Source organism: Seriola dumerili, unplaced genomic scaffold (genome assembly GCF_002260705.1).
Source record: "Seriola dumerili isolate Sdu_G_001 unplaced genomic scaffold, Sdu_1.0 BDQW01000149.1, whole genome shotgun sequence".
NCBI classification, from domain to species: domain Eukaryota; kingdom Metazoa; phylum Chordata; class Actinopteri; order Carangiformes; family Carangidae; genus Seriola; species Seriola dumerili.
In genome coordinates this window covers 15,121,744-15,142,255 of record NW_019174404.1, presented here as the reverse complement: position 1 = coordinate 15,142,255, position 20,512 = coordinate 15,121,744, and the positions used below count along the sequence as shown (strand labels likewise).

The 20,512-nt window shown below is 40.2% G+C and overlaps 1 protein-coding gene across 1 annotated transcript in view; it reads left to right on the top strand.

Annotated features, from left to right (window-relative positions):
• The window catches only part of dlgap2 (DLG associated protein 2), a 161,906-nt gene extending 147,672 nt beyond the window's left edge, over positions 1-14,234 (top strand). Inside the window, 7 exon segments of the mRNA XM_022751077.1 lie at positions 2,214-2,599; positions 8,397-8,485; positions 8,605-9,044; positions 9,168-9,259; positions 13,187-13,346; positions 13,836-13,843; positions 14,028-14,234. Coding sequence (XP_022606798.1) covers positions 2,214-2,599; positions 8,397-8,485; positions 8,605-9,044; positions 9,168-9,259; positions 13,187-13,346; positions 13,836-13,843; positions 14,028-14,234 — 1,382 coding nt within the window.
• Positions 14,235-20,512: the final 6,278 nt, after the last annotated feature.

Here is a 20,512-nt window from a genome sequence, read left to right as displayed (position 1 = left end):
ATTAATCTATGTCTTAACTTTTTGGGGCCCTGCATGAAGGATGCACCTCATTAGAACTGAAAATAGATCCTGTTTTGGTGTCATAAGGACTTCCTTAATTGCTTTGTGTGATGTAAGCATTTGTAAGGCAGGAACAGAAACAGAGTTCAACACTGTTTGCCTCTTTGTCAGGGAAAACGATAACCCATAACTTAACCTGCAGCGTGACTCGCTATTATTCCTCTTCGCCTTCTTTCTTTCTTCTTTTCTTGGCTCCGAGGTACCTGGCACGCTCTCAGCTTTGATCAGAACACACCAAACACAGCTTGTGCCTCAGATGTTTCGGCCTGTAACTACACAGAGCGAGCTCTTCCCTCAAAGCCTCGCTTGAAAATAAAGACACGTCAAAGCTTAGAAGGCGTTCATGACCCATTCCTCAGTCCATCTCTCTGTGGATTAAGTCCATATTCTCATTTGCACTTGAAAGAAAGTAATCCCCACCCCCCTCCTTCTGTCGTGAAATGGACAGAATAAGAAGATGAGAGTTGTCAGCCTTGCTCAAACAGTAGCTCCTCACCAGGATCCTCCATACGAGAGCTGCTGATTGCCACTCTGGTTTTTCACTATCATCCGTGTCTGATGAGAGTCTCGGGTCACAGCAGCTTTGATGTTCTCTCTTACTTTATCGACTTATTCCATTATTCAAAAAAATGTATATTCATCGCATTTAAATGGTGCTCACATTTTAAACCACTCTCTCCCTTATCTGAGCACTGAGAGTGAACAAAAGAGGAGAAAGGGGTTTCTACACTAGTGGAGAGGCAAAACGCACCTCTTGAAAAGAAAGTACTCACTTAGACAGGAGCTGAGATCAATAAGATGATCAGGAGGAATATAGAAATACAAACATAAAACCCACCTTTCAAAGTGTGCAGTAAGTCATGCTTAAATTCATATTCAGCAACCAAACCAACCTAAAATTTATAAAGAGGAAACAAATAGTTTTTCTGCCTAATGTCCCATCATTATAATCGCTACGATATATTAGCTCTCCACATATGCTAATGAGGTCATTAAGTAATGAAAGTACATTAATTAAATGTTAATATTAAGTGATAATATATCGGAAGTCAAATCAGCCTCTTGTCATATAATAACTGGGTATGAATACGTGGTGTCCGCAGGTTGTTTCTGCCAAAGTCTTTACCGCGGCAGGTCGGGTTCATGTCATCCTCTCTCTCTCTCTCTCTCTCTCTCTCTCTCTCTCTCCCCCTGCCTTTCCTGTCTATCTTTACTACCACTGTAAAAAAAAAAATGGACAAAATCAGGGTTAGAACAGTGTGATGAGATCCCATTAATTGGATAACGACATACTGTCCTCCTGCTTATGTAAATACTAACTAAAGTTCTGAATGTGTATTAATCCACAGCTAAAAATAGTCCCCAATAAATGTGCAGTCACTCCTGTTTGAGTAACAATTAATGGAAATTACATGAACCGGCTGTTTTAGGAAATTACTGAACCTTTTTTTAATTTAAAGTTCTATATTTCACGAGCCATTTCTAAAGATTGAAATATTTACTTTGATGAGATAAGGTTGGGACTAAACAGACAAAATTGGGAAGTTGCGAGATAAACTAACATGTTGTTGGTTTTGGTCTTTTCATAGGATTTGTAGACACTAGTAAAGACATAGAACATCACCAGCCTCATCCTTTAAGGCATGTGTGTGGTGGGATGGTCACTGAGAATGGGGTATGGTGTCAATGTTGTTTTTTAACCTTTAAATCCAAATTTCTAAAGGGTGATGTGAAAGAGTAGATGGAATACTGATTTAGACTTTGTACAGGGTAGTTCAAAGATTCACTTTTACTATTATACAGGTATGTACTATGGTTTCAATCGATGAATAAGTCTTAAATTTCTATATTTCTTATAGATCACAGTTCATATATTATTTGCTGATGCCCATCAAGTCATATTTTGTTATTTTTAGGTTTGCAAATAAATTGATGGATTAAATGGTCTTTGGTGGGTTTAGACACTTGCCCTATGTATTAAAAAAGACCTAAAACATAATTGTGTTATCTAGAAAATGCACTGTCACAAACCAGAAAGGCTGTTTTTTCTGTTTCTTGAAAAATAAATAGCTTCCACCTTCCATGACGGCCGCGACACCTTATCAACATTGAAGATAACTTTTCAATAATTATGTCTTTCCACCTTTTTCCAGCCATCACCTACACACCCAACTACAAGAAGACTCCTCCTCCGGTCCCACCGCGCACCACCTCCAAACCCCTCATCTCCATCACAGCCCAGAGCAGCACCGAGTCCACCCAGGACGCTTACCACGAGGGGAGACATCCTCATGGTGGGATGTGGGCCCCTGATGGTCTCAGCCTGGGGCTGAGACCAGGCAGGGCGCTCTATAACTCCACTGACAGCCTGGACAGCACCAAGGCCGTGACTATAGCCATGGAGGCGGCCGGAGTCATGGCCGGAAAAAGACACCCGTCCACAGACAGCCACAGCTCGGTGCTCACCTGTGACAAGGCCATCTTGGTGTCCAAGGCTGAGGAGTACCTCAAGACACCTCGGTCGTCTATAGGGATACAGGTCAGTCTTGTCTGTATGGTGAAAAGATCTAAAGGGGCACTAGAGTTCATGCAACCACAAATCTATTCTTGGTTGCATAATGATACAGAATACTCTCACACACATACATTCAACTCAGAAACACTGCTCTCTTTCCAGCAGCTAAAAATAGCAAGAGTGAGTCATATTACCGCAATCCATCAATTAAGATTCAACTCATGCTGGAGCAGGTTTTAGTGAATGATCGTTCACTCCATGGTCCATTCACTCCCTCTCCACTTACTGTACCTTTCCCTCTTTCTCATTCACACTCCCTCTCTCTTCTTCTCTCCTCTCCTCCTCCTTTACTTCTTGGTCCCTCTCCATTTCCCACTCTCTGTGATCTTACTTTGGTTTGTTTTCCTCATTCTTTGATACTGGCTGAGGCTCTGGTGTTGTTGATCTCATGTCACAGTCCAAAGGTTGCAGTTCTGTGGCAGAACAAAAAGAGAGGAATCTGTGGCAGCTCACATCACCACCTCAGTGTCTTTTCAAAGCAAAATATCAAAGTTACTCAAGGAATTTCAGAATTTAAAAGTCATGGATGGTATCTTCTCTTATGCTCTGCTTCGGGAGTAGTTTTCTGCCCTTTATTTTTCTTGGTTCATATACTTGGGTTCTCAACAGCTCTTTATCATTATGATTCCCTCTGTCCACATTTACTTTCCTCTATTTATCTTTCCTGAGTGTACTAACTTAATTATTATTCTCTTTCCCACCCATAAATCTATGCATTCATTCACACGCTCATTCCCCTCTCTGCTGACTGTCCGACTTGCTTAGACAAGTGCAAAGTTGAACTCAAAAACCTTTCAAATATTTGAAAATTCTGGATATGTTTCAATGTTGTTAGGTGCTGTTGCAAAATAAATCAAGCGCACCTTAAAGGGTAATTGCTGAGTTTTTTTCAGCTGATATTAATAAAGTCCTTTGGCTGGAGATTGGTCTAACACCCAAATTACACTGAAGCCATTGACTGTCAGATGTTGCCATCAGGGAGTCGGCCAGTGAATAAATTATCCCTTCAAAGTCAATTGATCCTGCTACACTCGCTGCGTTCTATCACATCCAGACTTAGAGAGTATCCAGCAGCATGTTTCAGAACCCAGACATTACATTTCACCATTATGTGTAAATGCGGGCAATGAAAAACAGCCTCCAACACATTACTTCTTATACGCTATTAAAATGATGTACTGGAATTCAGTCTGCAGAAACCTGGTTACTCTCTGCTCTCTCCCAGTTTACACAGAGGTTAAGGAATGAAGTCATCGCAAAGTGATCACGTTAATTAAAGCGAAGGATTAAGAGAAACTTGGTTAATGCAGCAACATTGCACAGCTTGGTGAACCCCATGTCAAGTGGACACATAAATATACTTCTACCATGTTACATGTGTGCCTGCGTCTATAAAGACTTCAGATAAGCAAAGTATTGCTGTGGCAGGATTGGCTTGGAATAAAAAGAAAAAAATCTGTATGTGAAAACTCCGCAACAAACAACAGATTGCTAGACTTACTCACTTTTACTGAGCAGAAAGACAGTACAGCACAGGCAGTACAGGTTCCACATGCATGTGGAGAACAAAAATGAGTCAGTGTGGCCCATATCTGAGCCATCATCATTAATCACTGATACATTTAAATGCAGCCTTGTTTCAAGACTATAGAAGCTTTGGAGAGACAAATCAGCTGAGCGTAAAAGCAAGTTTCGCAGTGGCCAGGTTACATTACTTTCCTGCCTCGTACACCGCCTCGTCATGTATTCATTCATTTGCTCAGTGTCTTCCTCGTATCACCTCACCACTCAGTGAGTGAGCAGATAACTCTTTACGCTACTCTCTGTCAGACACTTAATACCTCACCCACATACAGTACTTACAGTTTCTGTTTCCTGTTAGTGAGAGTCAGAGTCAGTCATCCAAGGCCGATCTGCCGCCTAACCACACTGATGAGTGCTAATTTTAAATAGCAGAGCTCATTGTCATGCCTCACCAAACTTCGCAGTGGGCGAAGCGCAATCGAGGCACCATCTTTCCAAATCAGCGCACATGCAGCTCGGATTTAGCTCGTTCATTACCAGCAGAGGTGAATACAGATCAAATACAGTGTGGAGGAGCTAAGTGTGAAGCGGAAAGAGCAGGACGCCATTCAGGAGGATGAGAGGAAGTGAAGGTGTAGTTATGGGAGGAGCAGCCAGGGAGAAAGTAAATATGTATTTGTGTGTGTGTGCATGTGTGCAAATGTGAATGAGAGCGACAGAGAATTGTATTGGCTTCCAAATTGGCTGCAGTGATGTGTGTAAAGTCCATAAGCACATTTGGTTAGTAATGCAGGTGCAATAAAGGTCTATATTTACAGAAACATCTGAGAGGGACTGAAATGCAGAGAAGGCAGCTTGGCAACAACATTTCTTTTTTTAAAAAAAAGAAAGTGTCCCAGGAACTCCCTTTGGAAGCATCCAGCCCCTCACCGCCAGTCCACCACTACGTTGAATGTCTGTTTGATTGTCTGAACTTCACAGTATCAGGGCGTTGGTGCTGAGCATGGCTGCCTTTTAGGACACTTAGGTCATGACCTCAGTTTTTTTAAATTTTTATCAACCTGGTGGAATTGGACTTCAATTCTAGTTATAAACTTACATATGGTGGATTTTTTTTTTCTTTTTTTTTTGCAGAATCCAGTGATTTATACTTAAAATATTTTATTTGGATAACTTTTTGATCCACGGAAATAAAGAATTCTACACCATAATTTTATTCTTCGTAGTGTGGCATTTATGTTGGGGAATTAAAGACTTAAGAAGTGTTTATTCTGGTTACTAGGCTAAATAGAGATAAAGTTCAGAGTTATAGATCATAATTAGAGTTTATTTAGCTGAGTTTGTTTATTGTCAAAGGAATTTCCGAAAACAAGCTCTATTTAAAAACTACAGAAAATGTAGTTGAATTAATAATTCAGAAAATAAACATTTTAGAGATTATATTTCTTTGAGGTTGTTGCGTTCGCTTTCCATGCATAAGATGCTCTGTCTAACTTCAAGCCCATATTGTTTCCTGCTCGTTAGTTGATCATTTCAGTCGATGTGATGACAAAAACATGTTACAGCAAGTGACTCTTGGGACTTTTCAAATATTGATTTATCTACATAGCAGACAGCCTTTGTTGACCTCATCATATCATATGGCCAATCAGTCTGCTTCACCTGCTACTGGAAGCATAATTAACCTGAATTAGCCAGCCTCTGCATTGATCTGCCGTTTGCTTTTCACACCCTCTATCTCAGAAGGTCAACGTGATTTTAATCTCTGCCCGTGTGGACGTGGTGTCGTATTGACTTCCCGTAGCCCTTAGAGGCCACTTTGTAGCTGCACTTTTGCTACGTTAAAGCTGCGACGTGTTTGTTATCTAAAGCGCTGATTGATTTATTTACTGAAATAGTTTTAATTGGAGCTGTAATGAAGTTGTATAAAGCGGAAGTCAAAGCTTTTAACCTTAAACGCGGCCACTGGCTGGCAAAAGTCACCAGGTGGTGTTTGTGTGTTTTGGATGAAAGGCGCAGTGGCTCTGTTCGACTTTCCGCTGATGCTCACAGTTTCCACACCTGTGCTGAAATTGTGACTGTGATTACCGATGCAGCGTGTGTGTGTGTGTGTGTGTGCGCACCAGCATATCTCTATATACGTACACCTAAACGTCTCCAGGGTAGGTAAGCCTATAGGACATAAATCTCACGGCCTCCTGGATGTTTTGTCTTCCTTCAGTCTTTATCCATCACAGACATGAAACTCATCCTCTCCTCATGAGTTGGACTCTGCTCTGCTTCTAACACAAAGTAATGGAGGTCACCTCGGCGAGCTGCTCCACACTCATTTCCTTCCCGCTAACAGCTTCTCCCAAACGGCCTGACAGAATACAAAATGGCTCTCCAAAAATGTCACTCCCCAGCTTTAATACTGACCACTCCACACCAAAGATGGGGTTGACATTTCTCCACAACACAAGGCCACCCTTTTTTGAACCCTTGCCTTTGACTCACTCTCGCAAACTCTCGCTGAAGATCTATGAATGTCAGAGGCCTCATATGGACATTTCTGGATGGCTCCTGCAATCATTCTGTTGGCAAAGGCAGGATTGATGTTCCTGATATGACAGAAAAATAAACTGATTTCTTTTTAGTGCACGCCGTGTTATAAAGAAACACACTAATCAAAAGATAGATAGATGAATCCAGGAGAGCTACATTCAAAAGGAAAGAAATGGCACATCGCTTCCTACCACTAACCACATCGGCCACTCTGCACTATCAAACTTTGGATGTGCAGACCATTTCTGATACAGTCACGATGAAAAAAAGGCTCAGTGGGCAGTAAAGAAGAAAGACTGATATGACAAAAAAGACCAAGAGAGGCTTAAGACACCAAAGAAAGAAAAAGATTGTGACAGTAAGCCAGCAGGAAATTGTGAACTCTAGACAAAGAGAGAAGTGAAAGAAAAGAAATTAAAAAAAAAAAAAGAGAGAGATGAGAGAATGGAGAAACAAGGAAAAAGTGACAGATAAAAAAACCCACAGCAGAAATGGTGAGCAGTGACAGGGTTTCCATAAAGCCAGTAAAATGTGGGGCTCCAGGGAGTGGTGCAGGCAGCGATAAAGAGTCTCTGAGTCTGGGCTGCTGGATCAGGTTCTCAGCCACGCAGCAGCAGGGAGGATCATCATCACTCACTCTTGCTTCCCATCCCATAATATCCACTAATGTTGCCCTATCTGTCACTGCGTAACTATGGTCACACAGGCATGAATACTTGGCCAATACATACTACCTCACTTACAGTATTGAGCAGTTTTTCAGTGGATTTTGGGGGCAGTATAACAGGATGCAAATACAACATTGGTTTATTATGACCTTATAAAGTTGATACGGCTAACTTGTTAGCTCCATTAGCGCTCATTTGAAGTGATGTTCCTGGCTACCTGAAGACTGTAAAAATCCAATGTTCACTCTCCTATTAGGTTTGTTTTGGTATAAAAATACTTCTGAGAGAAATATTTTGACTCTTTAGCGACTAAACAGTCGTCATTGTTTCCCAGTTAGTTGCTAACTTTATGTAGCCGCCGTTTGGTGCTAGGCTGACGGCGTACAGTGGGTTTAACAGAGCTTTACCACTAAAAACGCTGCCTTTGTTGAGAAACTATGCTAGAATGGTGAGAGTGAGCCAAAACATAGTTATGTGACCCATTGTTCAGATAAAAATACTGATTGGAACAACTTTACCCCCAGTGGAGTCCTGCCACAGTTTCAAAAATATTGATTACATCACAAGAAAGTACCTTAATTTTTTTGCTTCTTGTATTTCTATTTTATTGTAAATCATATGACCTGAATTTGAGAACTATAATATTGCACATATGTGTTGCTCATACTCATTTTAACACAGCACTGCAGCACAGCAACAGCTTGATGAGCAGAAATCTGAAAATAATCAAATATAAACATTACAAATTTTCAGTTAATCATAAACAATTGTAACTAAAATGAGCATGTTGAGACATTATATAGTGTGCGGCATAACATGCAGCACAGCCCAAACTCCTCTGTAGTGAACCTCTACAGTCTGTTACCTTTACAGCCTCTGTAAATCATACAATGTTTACTTTCAGACAGGCACTGTACAGTTAAGGTGCTCTGTCCAGTCCCAAACCAATAAAACTCAGTAACACTGGGGAATGGTCACTCACATAATGAGAGGCACTATTGATTTGTATCATTTCCTCATATTAGGTGGAAGCAGCCACAGACTCTGAATCTGAAAGCAAAGGCTTACGGGAGTACCACTCTGTTGGGATCCAGGTAGAAGATGACAAGAAAGGGTGAGATAATGATTTAAGTTGTGTAATCTTTGGATGTTTTTCTCTGACTTTTACAAACAACAGCCCCATTGTTACTGCCATTATTTGTAATTTTGGGCTGTGTATGTGTATCTCTGCAGACAGGGCAGGTTCAAACGCTCCAACAGCGTGACTGCAGCTGTGCAGGCTGACATGGAGTTGGAGGGCTTCCCTACCATGGAGGACAAAGGCCTGCAGTTTGGTGGGGGCTTCCAGCGTCACTCAGAGCCCAGCACGCCTACACAATATGGGGCCGTGCGAACCGTTCGCACCCAGGGGCTCTTCAGCTACCGTGAAGATTACCGTACCCCTGCTGAACCCCCCAGCCCCAGGGAGACGACCAGTGAGACCACCTGGCAGCTGGAACCCCCCTCCCCACGGGAGAGCGCAGTCTCGTCAGGCGAGTCGGGAAGGGCGTCCCCCTCCCTGCGGAGGGATGGGAGCTGGTTCATGCAACTGCTCCACGCAGAGACCAAGAGGATGGAGGGCTGGTGCAAAGAGATGGAGGCAGAAGCTGAAGAGAATGACCTGACAGAGGACAGTGAGTGGTCTGCTGAAAGCTTCGGATATTTCTGATTTTTGAGGGTTTTTTTTAATGTGCTACACTGAACCTATGGCGCTGTGTGTGTTGTACAGTATTTGATATGCTGTGTGTGTGTTTCAGTCCTAGGCAAGATCCGAAGTGCAGTGGGAAGCGCTCAGCTGCTCATGTCTCAGAAATTTCAGCAATTCTACTGGCTGTGTCAGCAAAACCTGGTAAGAAACCTATCAAAGAGAGGCAGTATGTGAGTGCTCTCTCTCTCTCTCTCTCTCTCTCTCTCTCTCTCTCTCTCTCTCTCTCTCTCTCTCTCTCTCTCTCACACACACACAGACACACACACACACCAACACACACTCACAATGAAATGCACTTATATAATATTATTATTTTTCATTGACCTTCATGCTAACTCTAGTTTAGTCAAGTTGTGTTGTGCATAGAAAATTTTATCAGATGATCTTTTGCATATATCTCAACAAGAATAAAAGAGACAACAGAAACAATACTCTACTAACATGATCACTGGATCTAGTAAGTGTTTGACATATGATTATCCATATATGGCAAAGCATAAAACAAAAAGAAAAGAAGTATTAAACTATATGGTCTGTTTTGTCTATGTAGGAATTTATAGATAATGTCTCTGTGTCAGTAAAAAATCGAATTTAGTTATTTTCGTGGCAACTCAAACAAACTTAGAATTCAAGTCACATGTAGGACATCCAGTTTTTCAGTCCATTCGTCAGGCCCAATCAATCTAAATAATGTTACTCCATTCAACTTACTTCTATATGCAGAAATTAGAAAACATCACATCTAAATTTTAATTAAGGGGAAGAGAAATTATTGTGCCTCAGCTGCAGTGTGAAAGAAAGAAACAAGACAAAAAAAAAGAAATTAACTTTTGTCTTTAGAAACAGCTCCACACTCCTTTACGTGGCCTCACAACCTTAGTTCTCCAACCTGCGGTCCACATTTAATGCTTTCGCTGGCACTATCAAACTGAATCAAAACTCCTTGAGTATGGCATTGATTGTGGAAAGCTACAATGCAGAGAATCAGTAGCTCAATAGCACATTTATATGTGACCTGACTGTTTTGAAATGAACAATACACGAGCGTGGATGGACGTGTTCTCTGTGATGTAGCTCGCTCCTGAGAGGAGAAGAGAAGAGAACCGAGGGCTGAGCCAAACCGGGGTTTAAATGGAGCTAAATATCCAGAGAGCAAGCCGCTCTATCGCTCATCCAGGGGGTCAGGAGCACACACAGGGTCAGGGATTTCCGCCTCACATTTTTCTTTGCACTGTTCACAACTGGTTTTATTGATCTGAGCCAAGCACCCAATATTTCAAATGAAGTTGGTGTAGAGTTATGAGAGATAGTGATGCTGTTTTTGCAATGTGAAGCAGAAACTGCTCATCCTGGGGGGAATGGGAATTGCATGGGGATTAGATACAGAGAACCAGCCTTTTAGACCAAGTCAAGTGCGTTTTGTCCTCTAAAGGAGACAGTATTATGCAGGTTTACTCGGCAACTTCTTCATTACAAACAGCTGCATCATTTCTCCACATGGCAAATGCATAAAGATCAATACTCACAGCACGTTTTGGCTTCACTTGTGAAATAAATGCTCGCGAATTAGCAGTTTGAAAAGATGTCTAATTGCGTTTTATCAGCCTGCTTCTCTCTACCTCATGGATCGACTTTCATAAAGCTCGACTCTGAAAAGAGACAAACAGTTTGCGTGGAGCACTTCTCTGGGAGGAGCTCCAGGATTAAAAGCACACACTGACACAGCCAGGGCTTAAAACTTACTCTGACTCTTCCTAAATCTGGCAGCTCTGGATACTTGAAGCCTTAAGACTTCCGAGACAGTTTGCAGAACATCTCAAGGTCAGGGGTCAGAATAAAGCTGATGAAGTGCTGAGGCAGTTCCACGGTAATTACAGATAACAGAAATGTGTTCCCAGCTTACCTCACCTGATGGATACTATGATCTTTAAAATCTTATGGTATGTTTTTTTGATTCTTTTGCTGCACAAGAAAAGAGTTATACTGATTCCAAAATGCTAAACAAATATGAAAGTAAAACGATGACTCTCGATGAGAATTATATGCAAATTTTAGTCACACCATTTGACATTACAAATATCACAGTAAGATTACTGTAAACATGAAACCACTGATACAGTTAAATTTAGCAAAGCACAGTGTGTCTAAAGTTATCTGACAAATGTCTTTTTCATTCACATTTTGTGTTTGTTTCTGTGATGTCATAAGATTTTCCTTTTAGAGGATCATTAATGTTTAAAGTCAAAGTCAGATAACATTTTGTGAGCATCTCTTTAAAAGCTCAGGAGGTAGAGCGGGTCGCCCACTAATCAGAAGGTTGGTGGTTTTATTCCCGCCTCCTCCAGTCTGCATTTCAATGTGTGCTTGGGCAAGATACTGAACCCCACATTGCCCCTGATGTATCATCAGTGTGTGAATGTGCGTGTACGATAGAATAGCGCTACATGTGCAGGGAAAAAGCACTGTACGAATGTTTGTGTGAGTGGGGTGAATGTGGCTTCCATTATAAGAGGGCTTTGATAACTAGAAAATAACTATATATAAGTGCAGTATAAGTGCAGTCCATTTACCATTTATTCTGTTAAAAACAGGATCCTGTAGCAGGATATAATGCCACATTGAAAGGGGAAGAAATAAACCACAGGAAACAAAGCTGGAAAAAAATAATATAATAACTCTCCCATGGCTGTAGCGTGGATAGTACCAGGCCCTGCCATCATACTGCACGTCTGTTAGACCATCAGACAGCAGCACCCTTCACCAGCCACATAATCTAAATGTCATAAGGTTTCGAGCGTGAGTGTGGGAATGTCGCTGGGGTTATAGAGTCGACACGTCCCTTCTTAGATGTTTTGTTGAAGCAGGTCCACGGTTTCTGGAATCTGGAGTCTGACGCTGACTAAGCTGCAGATTCTGCTGGCCTGAGACACATTGAAAGAATTGAAAAACCAACCTGAAACACGAGGTTGACTTGAACACGTGAACATCTTTATTATACACACTTTCTTTAATACTCGGTTTCTTTAGTCACAGTGAAAAATTTAATGTACTCAACATTGCTTCTTAAATGTCCATAGTTCATACAGAAAGCAAACGCATGACCTTTGTATTATTAGCTCCGTGTTCTTTAAAAGGTCCTGAATAAATTACACAGTGTGGTGTGGAAGGAGCTCCTTGTATGATTAGACCATTGTTAAGAAAATTGTCTTTTTCACACTATTGTTGTACCATAGATCAGTCCAGCGACAGTGTCTCTTTGTAGATCACCCAAGAAGAAGTGAACAAAGATGTGGACTTATTCTTATTATCTCAAAAAAAAAAGAGTGTTAGCACAGATTCTTGTGACTCATTAAAACCAGAGACAATGAAACGCTCTTCAATCTGATGTTCATTTCATTTCAGGTTTCAAGTGGTGAATAGGACCCAATTGACAAAGGCAGTTTATTATTTCTAAGCTCATCCATGGAAATATGACAGGATTGGTCTCCATCACAAGTTGTTCTCCCTCATTTCAACCAAAAAGCCCAAAACTGGTATCCGTGCCTGTTTTGAGTGTGATAAGGACATCTAGTGGATCTAAGCCGAAGTGCAATGACCACTATGGTCATGACTGTCTTCATGTCCACGTGCTCATGTGCAGAGGTGGAGGAGATATCCAGATCCATCACTTAAGTAAAAATACCAACACAGAAAAGTCCATTTAAAGTTAAATTCCTACTTAATTAAAAGTACATAAACAAAAGCGCGTAAGTAAAATGTAGTGAAAGTTTTAAAGTAAAAGTACTGGTTTGGTCTGATATATTGTTATATGTGACATCATTAGCTGATTAATAGTGACGCATCAGTGTGTAAGCAGCATGTCACTGTTGTAGCTGCTAGTTTGAATTTATTTCTATACAGGAATACAAGATAAATCTGAGGGGTTGTGAGATGATTGATGAAAGAGGAAGAGTTCTGTTTTCAGTTTCTGGACTTTTTCTCTTTTCCACTATCTGGTTCATTACTTAATGTCACCGCAGACATTAATAACATCTTTGTTGTAACTCCTCTCACCTGCATCTCATGTAGGACCCTAGTGCCATGCCGCGGCCCACCTCTCAGGACCTGGCCGGGTTCTGGGACCTACTGCAGCTCTCCATCGACGACGTCACCATGAAGTTTGACCAGCTGCAGCAGATCAAGAACAACAACTGGAGGCCCGTCGACAGCCCAGAGAAGAAGGTGAGAAGTTCCCCTGGCAGTGTTAGCCATGACCCCAGGCAGCCTGAAGATGTTACTGCTTTGTCAGGTGCATGTATTTTGTATAATGATCCTGACAAAACTTCAAAGACTGGAAGTGATTCAGCGCTTTTCTGTGGAAGCATTAAAAACATATGAATGTAAGAAACAGTCAGAAGTTTGATTCTTCCAATTTACTTGATGAAGCATTTTTGATTAGGGATTAAATATTATTAGGAGAAGAAAAATCATTTATTTATTTAGTTATTTAGTTATTAAGTTATTTTTATTTTTGCAAGGTTGGCTAAGTTTTGGAGAAAGTATGGGAGGATTTTTAACAAAAACACACACACATCTAATTTGCAATTTAATGGCTATATGAATTTAAAACTATTGTCTATAAATAGGTGTACACTAGTCAAAATTCTCTATGCACGTTTAATTGGCCAATTGGCGAATTTTGTAGTGTTTTTTTCTATTTATATTATATTTCTTATAGGAAAGGGTGTTGGCATAGCTTAGAAAATATGAATCATTCTGGGGAAGGCCTTTGCTTTGAAAAAAACATAACATAAACATATGTTTCGGCAACCTTCCCAACCCTAGTAATTTTCATACAATCCCATCACAAAAAATCTTTTTCTAAAGGTACGTGCGACCACTTCTTAATTATTCTCTCTTCTTCTTAAAGCCACCAGCTCCTGTACCAAAGAAGACAGTTCGACAGAGGAGTGCGGTGACCAGGGAGAAATCCTTAGACCTCCCAGACAGACACCGACAAGAGGCCCGTCGGCGGCTCATGGCAGCCAAGCGGGCAGCCTCTTTCCGGCAGAACTCAGCCTCGGAGCGAGCGGACAGCATCGAGATTTATATTCCCGAGGCTCAGACTAGACTTTGAGGAGATAGGGTCAGGGGCCAACATGTCTCCCTGCTCCCACGTTTAAACAACTTTAAAACTAGCCTTTTTTCTAGACTGCTACTCTCTTTACTCTTCCTTTATCCATCTGTTGTCTGATCTCGATAGCCATCCTCAGTGCCCATCACCATCGGTCTGTAGGATGTGCCAAGCCTCTTCTCCCATTGCCAGAATAAGTGTTAGCAGAAATGTATGTCTGACATGGGTTGGTTGGGTTTCTCCTTGGTTTGCTGGTGATCACGATACCCAGCCTACAAGCTCTCTCATCCAATGTCCTGGATGGGTACATCTGTAGTTTTTCAGCATTTGCAAAGTGCCATTTAAAAAGTGCAGCTTTGAAAACCTACCAGCAACCAGGCCTTTGAGCTAAAAGAGTAAATGAGAGAAATTATATTTATTTCAAGTTGTTCAAAAATGGTCAAAGTTAGTAATACTTCAGTATTTTTAAATAATTTAAGGTTACATTGTGACTATTTTTTTCTCTGTTCGTTTTGGAGTAAATGTTAATTACAAGCTAAATATCACAAAATTGTTGTAAGTTCAAAACTTTGAAAAGTGCCAATGCTTGAAATACCTCAACTATGTGCATGTGGCACTGATCACCCATTCAAGGTTATTCAGGCAGCCCTTATAAGCTCTGGACTGGTCAGTGTTGAAAAATGCAGCTTTCTACCCAATCTGGTTGTAGTCAAACATTTTTCATGGTCTGGATTGGTGTTAGATTGACATCTGTCAGCTCATTAACATGCACATTTCAAACAACTTTCCTATATATCTCATGTTCTTGTTGCCAACTTTCAAATATTGACATTTACTTGAAGCGGAAAACATGCAAGTCTTGTGCCAACATTTTCATTATGTCAATGCAGTAGAAAAAAAACTATGAAGGTTTGTGTAACTCCTTAGATCAAAATGTGTAGACAAACGCACTTATGCACTTATTACAATTGTCTCTATTTCCAAGGGAAATGTACATACCCAAGTTCACAATAGTACTGTTGTATTTTTGAATTGTGAGCGGGAAGAATATTCATTGTGTATTTTTTTTCCGCACAGATCCACTGCTTGCCTGCCCTCTCTATTGCTTTTGACAAATCTGGATTTGTTGCATACATACAGGGGCTTGTTCACACACACTCACACACACACACACACACACACACACACACACACACACAGACAAAACCAAACTGCTGTGTTTTCATCTAAAATACTTCTCTCAGGCCCTTCCAAGTAGCGCCCCCAGCCACAGTTAATGAGGAGTGATAGAAAAAAATCCTCCCAAAACATAAACAAAATATCTGCATACGAGTTGCTTTAATCAAAGACAGAGCTTTGTAATTTTCATATTTCTTGAAAAGTTCTGTGTTGCTGAAAGTCTACCTAAGCAGTATCATAACTGCACTGACTCCCTCTAGGAAACACTGAGAAGTAATGAAAAGAAATTGGGGCAAAGGCATTCCAGAGGGAAGCAAGTCCCAAATAACCAAAACTCTGCAAGTCTCCCGTTGAAAGGAAATACATGAGGAATGGGATATTAGTTATCTGTGGCTCTGCAGACCTGTGGGTGATATTTTGTCACAACATGACGTAGTTACCTAGATATTATTATTTGCCTTTGATTACCATCGCAATGCTGAGATACACTCGAGAGGCTGGTTGCACCAGCTCTTTGTAAATGCAAACTTAACCTAGTTCTAACATGTTTGACAGAACTAACTGGAGATTTCTGCATAAATTAAAGTGGGTTGCACTACACAAACAAATTCATACGTAGAGATTAGCTGTTACAAAATATATAATTACACCTATTCGGTGCCAGGTGTAACTGCAACATAGCTAACTGAACCAGCTGACAAACTAGCGTTAGCTTGCTATATGTGACCTGTTCAGATTGAAGAGTCAAGGAGTTCACATGAAATATGGTCAACATATCTGACCTGATACTGGATAAAGTGCTTCAAACGTTTAAATGATGCTTTAAATTCAATTCAATAATAATAACAAAACATACATTAAATTACAAAACGTTTTGCTAATTACATCATGCTAAATGACTAAACTGTGACGGTAAGGCGAGCATAATGACGGTCATTCTAAACTGCATGAATAGTCCTAAGTCTGACAGTGCAGTTTGTGATGCTGGAGTGACTTCCTTTTTACATTGCTTTTGAATGGATCGTGCTGCCAGTGTTTCCTAGCAACTCATTTAAACATTATTAAAGGCTTGACCAGCCAAGACATCTTTTGAGTTTTTGCAGTGCAACCCAGTTTTGTAAATCACTAGTTTGAAATCAGCCCGGAGATTCTAAAAACTTTAGCATTTTACACACAGACTTGGTAATGGATTTACAACTAACTGGTGCAACCCATATCCTGGTATGTGATGTGAAGGTGGAAAACCAACAGTCATCACAGAGTTTACGTCCAGGTGCTTTTAAGTAAATTGATCTTAAATCAAGCTCATCTTGAGCAAAAGCTAAAATTCTGCTGATCTTTATTCATTATATTGAAATCGCTGACCTAAAGACTGAAGTCTGTTGTTAAAAACTTTGGATAATCAATCAAACGGTGCTGCTTTTTATTTAATCAATACAGTACTAGATAAACAATCAATGCAACACAGTGTGCTATCAGCTGATCAAAATATCACTTGAAAGTCTATTTTTATGACTAAGAAATTTTTTGTTGATTAAATGTGCCAGTGTGCCTGGCTTCTTTAAAGGTAGGACCGTTTGGATTTATCATAGAGCATTAACATTTCAGTGAATTTGAATATTGCATGTGTGTTTTGTTGATATGTGTGTGTGTGTTTATTGTTTTCGTGGCGCAGTGCTGACAGATTCAGAAAAAGAGAGGGTGAATCTGGGGTCAGTGTGCGTCTGAGTCGGCTTGATTTCCCTGTTACTACCCAACTGTGGCCTGACCTGCATCTCTGTCTCACACACACAAACACACAGACAGATACACATTGTCCCTGTGTCATCAGCATTCTGCTGAAATGTATTTTAGAGACCATAGCATATAATGTAAATTTTTTTGGCTACACATACCTTTTTTAACCGTTTGCATCCGTGTTAAACTTAAATACACAGAGTCCCTGAAGACATAAAACAGCTCTGAATCCATCATGACTCCAAGTGTAGATGTGTTTACTCCAATTTGTTTCCAGTTTTCAAACCAACCTTTCACTGTATCAGAATGCATTATTCATTGTTTAGTTATCATACATTCTTGTAGCACAGCCCAGACAATACATTTCAGAGAGCTAAAAAGTATTTTCAGTCCAACAACCAAAGTCAGCTGTAGGGTGACAGGGTCTCAGACATGTGGTGCCATGCTTAAGTCACAGATTGAGCTTTTAATAGCCCACGGCTGAGTCTAAGATTACACATTTTCTTAAAAACACACTCATCTATAATTCTGCTGTTTTTTCATTGCAGAGGCAGGGACCTTAAACACTATGACAGCGGGTTTCTGGAAAGCGTCTGGGTGTTTGATGCCAGGCAGTTGGCAGAGCAGAGACGTTCCCCTGCTGTTGCCACAGTGGCAGGCAGACGGGGGAGAGACAGACTCAGCCTGACATATGCTGGCTTAGAGGAGAAGAGAGCTCCGCGCTGAGCCCCAAACTGCCGGTGTTGTATGCTGTTGTGTAGCTGGGAGGCTGTTCTGTGTGGATCGCTGGGCGCTGTGCTGGGTATTTTTCAGCCTGCCTTTGACTAAGCAAAGCAGCTTATGTAAGATTTCGGGTCCTTGGTGAGATCAAGCAAACAGCCTCCAAGGCCCTTCAAAGCTTGTGTTGATAAATGTATTGCTGAATATTGGCCTACACTGTAGAACTTAAGCATCAGCACTATACAAATTTTGGTTCTATCAATCTCTGCTGGGCTGGTTTCACAGAAGGCTGTGATTGAAACAACAGAGGTGTTTTCTCTCATATGCAAATTGATCAGGGCTGTAAAAAAAAAAGAACTGTATCCACCACCTTGGTTCAGTTTGAAGCATATCTCTTCCTCCTCCAAGAGGCATTCACATAATTGCAATGAGACAGTTTTTCTCGTTAGACCACGAACGAGCCATTTCAAATAGCAAAGTGAGATCAGTGCCAGAAATCACGAGGGAGCAGAAAATGTTGGAAAGGATTTGTGCAATAGAGACACGGACTTCAGTAAATTTACAGCTACAGTTTAGAAGTAAGAACTAGGCTTACAGAAATCACATATTTAGATTGAGAACCATTTCCTTTCTGGAAGAAAAGAATATTACCTTGGTAGTCCTGAAACTCTCGCAAAGCTATTTTCTAAGCTATGAACAAAATCTTTGTGCTGTAATGGTTAGGTCAAGTTTCTCTCTGTGAAAATCATTTTCCACCTAGGAGAAGTCTTTTTTCTTTTCTTTTTTTTTACCCTTTCACTCATTTTTGTCCAAATAGGTATGAACACAGTCTTAGATGGACAGCTGTAATGACCTCCTCCTTGTGACAAAGTGATCTTGTAAGTCTTTACTGAGGATTGTTTTAGTGCGTTCTGTGTTGGATTCCTTTGATTGACATACGTTTGTGTGGTGTGCATGTGACACTGTGAGCAATGGAGGATGCCTCACTCGCCAGAAAGTAACTGCAGTGATGATTTTTTTTTTTTTTTCAAATTAAAAGATTATGGTAATTTAACAGGTCACCCAGCAAAACCTCCTGAAAAGCCAGCGGGCAGAAAATTGCATCAATGTCACATTTAATGTCATGAGGGCAGCATTAACTACAAGTGCCATCTTTTTTGACTTATCCAGCATACTGTAAAGTCGTTTCTCCTCACAGCCACATATCCATCATCAGTTACGTGTAAGCAAGCCATTTCTGCCATCTTCCTTTTCCCATTTCTAGCCACATATTTCTATCATTTCAGCCCGCATCTTGACATTCTGTGGCCTCTCTTCTGGTGTACGACTGTCTATCCGCTCTCGACTCTCGACCCCATGATGTGAAATATTTCAAGGGGACTTTTTCGTAACCATGTCGTGGAAAGAGCGTCAGACTCACTGAGATATAGCCTGATACAACACTTCCTTGAACTTGGAATGTGAAACAACTCTATAATTACTAGATAAAATGAAAAAGGTAGTTTAGCTAAAACTATTTTCATCTCTTGTATATCATATCTATAGTGAGGATGAATATAATTCCAAATATTCATTATTTGTAAAGAAATATATATAGATATATAAATATATAATATATGCTTCATTGAAACATAACTATTTTCTGCTCTTGCTCATGTTTTGTTTTCATTTTTACTTTGTTATAGTTATTTTATAAGCTGATATGATGGCATGCGAAATACTGATTCTGAATGTAGGCTTATTTATTTTGTCAAAAACTGATGACACTGTCCCACTGATGTACATTTGTTATGTATTTATTTAAGTCGATCACATATGCATTTCTCAATGTGTGTTATTTCAGTGCAAGTTAACGTATCACTTGTTTTTTTTTTTTGTATTATTTAAGTAGTTTGCAACAACATATGCATTTTCCTCTGTTCTTTCCTAGCTGAGCTATTGAAAGATTTTGCCTCTTTGAGTAGTTTGATCATTGCTGCGGTCATCCGGTGTAAATAATTCTGCAATTAAATTTTTGGAGAAAAAGTTTGGAAATGTTTGTCTGTGTGGTTGCTTTGAAAAATGTTAGTAAATTACTCTCTGCTACTGTGGCAATTATGGTAAGATATGAATATCAGTAAAATGTTATGAGTTGATTTAAAATCCCTTAAAGGTTTAATTCCATATTGTTAGACACCAAACTACATTATATCCACTAAAGTAGGGGGGCAAAAAAAACAACCGCTATTCAATGCTTCTCCTAACAACAACTGTATTCCCAGTGGAAGGATTTTATCTCACAGGAGGAAGGCTCAAAGAATTTATCAAACTGTTCTTGACATTTCATGCATTTTATATCTGTATGCAGTCTGCTAACCAAAATAGCAATGAGATAAAGATGAAGGGAAGCTCTGAATCATCTGTCAGAGAAATTGAAATTACTTGTCACTGTTCTTGGTTAAGTGAGTCAGGGAGGTCATATATGTTATTCCTCAATATATGCTGTTATTTTTTTCCATAGCTACCAAGTATGAGTCGACTCACCTTTTTGAGTAATTCAATTGAACAGACCAAAATAATGACTTTACAATCCACCTCCCATCATATAATATTCTGGTCCAATTGCTGAAGAGCATCTTTTTGGTTCACAACACAATAGAATGATT